At 29.2% G+C, this 2,411-nt stretch overlaps 1 protein-coding gene and 1 non-coding gene across 2 annotated transcripts; one reads left to right on the top strand and one right to left on the bottom strand.

Moving 5' to 3' along the window:
- The first annotated feature begins 678 nt into the window (after positions 1–678).
- Trnai-uau lies at positions 679–771 on the top strand. The gene is given in 2 exon segments: positions 679–716; positions 736–771. It is a non-coding gene; the product is annotated as a tRNA-Ile (tRNA).
- A 311-nt stretch (positions 772–1,082) lies between these two features.
- Positions 1,083–1,994, bottom strand: LOC105461316 (probable 28S ribosomal protein S16, mitochondrial). The gene is made up of 2 exons (XM_011707818.1): positions 1,690–1,994; positions 1,083–1,457 (listed from the first exon to the last, which is right to left on the bottom strand). The coding sequence occupies exons 1-2, from the start codon at positions 1,810–1,812 to the stop codon at positions 1,191–1,193; spliced, it is 390 nt and encodes a 129-aa protein (XP_011706120.1). The 5' UTR covers positions 1,813–1,994; the 3' UTR covers positions 1,083–1,190.
- Positions 1,995–2,411: the final 417 nt, after the last annotated feature.

Raw genomic sequence — 2,411 nt, 5'->3', positions numbered from 1 at the left:
TTTTGTGATACATATGTATCACAAAATAAAAAGTGTTGCATCTTTTATGTGACTCGCATGCGTGTGTATGTGTGTGTAAGAGAAAACAATCGTATATTATCAACATTCCTGAAAATTTACTAAATTCTGAATTACGGAGTATTGATTTTTAAGAAGAAAATTCTAAAACTGTTAAAAAAGAAGAAAATTAAGAAAACGATAAAAAAGAATATAAAGTATAATTATTAATGCAAATGTCACAATGTATGAGATTTTGTTTTCGAGAAAATCAATTTCGAAAATTTGAAACAACTGTTCTCATCTATCGCATATCAATAAGTTTCGTTTGTCAGGCTGTTTGTCACATTTTTTATAATTGTTACAATATGACTTGTTTTATATTTATATATAAAATCCTTATTAGAGTTCACTTTTATTTACAATATAAGCTATCAGTTTCTATTAATATGGCTAAATATACCAAATATTTAAGTACTATTCTTGATTCTAGATACAATTCTGCACATAGGAGTGATATTTTTCTATGACAATAAATTTTTATACAATATAAGTTAAATTAAGTGTATGCGTCCGAAATGACTTCAAAATTAATTTTTTTGTATATACATACAAACGCACATGTAGATATGCATACATGCACTACTGTAACTATTATAATAAGAAAAACAAAAATCAAAATCCCCAGTGGCGCAATCGGTTAGCGCACGGTACTTATAAACAGTGATTCAGTGAGCAATGCCGGGGTTGTGAGTTCGAGCCTCACCTGGGGAATGTTTTTTTTTTATTCTAATTTATATATCATTTGTATTATATAAATAATTATTAATATGCGCCATATAATTAGTAATAACAATAATTTAATAAAAATTTATATTCAAATTTAATATGTACAATAAAAATTATTATAAACTTTTTTAAATATACAAATATTTAAAATAATGGACATATCGTTCTTGAAGCCAAATACAGAACTGAAGATATTTATTTGGAAAAAAGATGTAACAAATTCTGTATTAAGAGTCCGAATCTATAATTTTGATTTTCAAAAGCTAAGATTAGAACACTAACTGCAATATGACATGTATTTTCTAAATAAACATTTAATGAAAATTTTATTAATAAATATGACATTTGTACAAAATAAATGTTTGTTACATAACAATTGTGTCTTACCTATCCGATACAACTGCTTATTTTTGACATGTACTTTCTTTAGCAACACTTTCTTCTACACTTTTGCGATTTCTCCATGCTCTCATATATGATCTTGGATGAACAGGTAAAAATCCAGCTAGTCCTAATAAATCTGCAACGGGTGTAGAAATTTGTGCTCCTTTGGTGATCCAATGTTGTATTCTCTCAAAATTGAAAGATACCAACTTTTCATTGTGCACATTTAGCATAGGATCATAGACACCAACTTGTTCTATCGGTGATCCTTTTTGTTTCTTTTTCGTCTAAAACAAGAAATACTTAATTTATTAATTTTTAGAAAAAAATGTTTATTAAAGAACTTAAAGAATGTTTTTTTCTAAATGATTCTTTCTAAATGAAACTATTTCATATGCTTATATCTTACTCATCAAAATTAAAAGCGTTTTTTCATAATTGTAAAGATTATTTAAAAAGTATAATTAAAAATAAACTTGTAACTATAGAAATTCTTAAAAGAAAATTGAGCCAACTTACATCAATTACAACGATATGATAGAACGGTCTATTAGTACAACCATAACGAACAAGTCGTATCGCCTTGCCGAATGGTGAAATAATACCTGTTCCAGATGAAGGATGTAAAGGTAATCGAGGCATATTTGTTAATATTAAAAATTGCCGCTTTTATTTAATTATTTGTTTACGATAAAATGTATAAGCAATAATGTATACAGACAAAGAGAAACCTTCCTCTGAGCTGGTACACTTTGGTATAGGTTAAATTACAAAACATCAATCTCAATTCTCGACCATAGACATAAATATAGAGATAGACTGACAATAGTGGCAATAGTGGCAACGCATGGCAATGGCTGCATTCAGCAGAGAAAAGATCAGTGAGCGCTCAGTGATTCTTTCATATGATTGGTTCTTGCCTTTAGATCTTCACTGGATCTAAGTGCAGAAACCAATCATAATAAAAAATCACTAAGCGCTCACCGATTTGTTTTCTCTGGACTGCGTTCAGGAATTCACGGTATATCATTTTATCCTTGTTATTCACTGAATGTTAAACAAGGATAAAACCGAATGGGTAATCACTCTTAAATTCCGATGTATACGTATGTAACCCACGGTCATCGATTCTGTCCCTCGGAAATTTTCACAAACTCTGAAGTGATCACTTTTCTACATTAATGCTCATAATCCATGCACGATTAACGAAACGAAATCGTGCATGGACGGAAGAGCACACG

Source organism: Wasmannia auropunctata, unplaced genomic scaffold, assembly GCF_000956235.1.
Source record: "Wasmannia auropunctata unplaced genomic scaffold, wasmannia.A_1.0 LD294082.1, whole genome shotgun sequence".
NCBI lineage: Eukaryota > Metazoa > Arthropoda > Insecta > Hymenoptera > Formicidae > Wasmannia > Wasmannia auropunctata.
The sequence above is the reverse complement of the archived record's forward strand: the minus strand, read 5'-3'. Positions and strand labels throughout refer to the sequence as shown.

Bases quoted from the DNA above. Each gene is read 5' to 3' on its own strand.
- LOC105461316 (XM_011707818.1), bottom strand. From the start codon at position 1,812: ATGCCTCGATTACCTTTACATCCTTCATCTGGAACAGGTATTATTTCA. The intron at 1,458-1,689 runs GTAAGTTGGCTC...TTCTTGTTTTAG, and splicing joins ATCATATCGTTGTAATTGAT to ACGAAAAAGAAACAAAAAGG.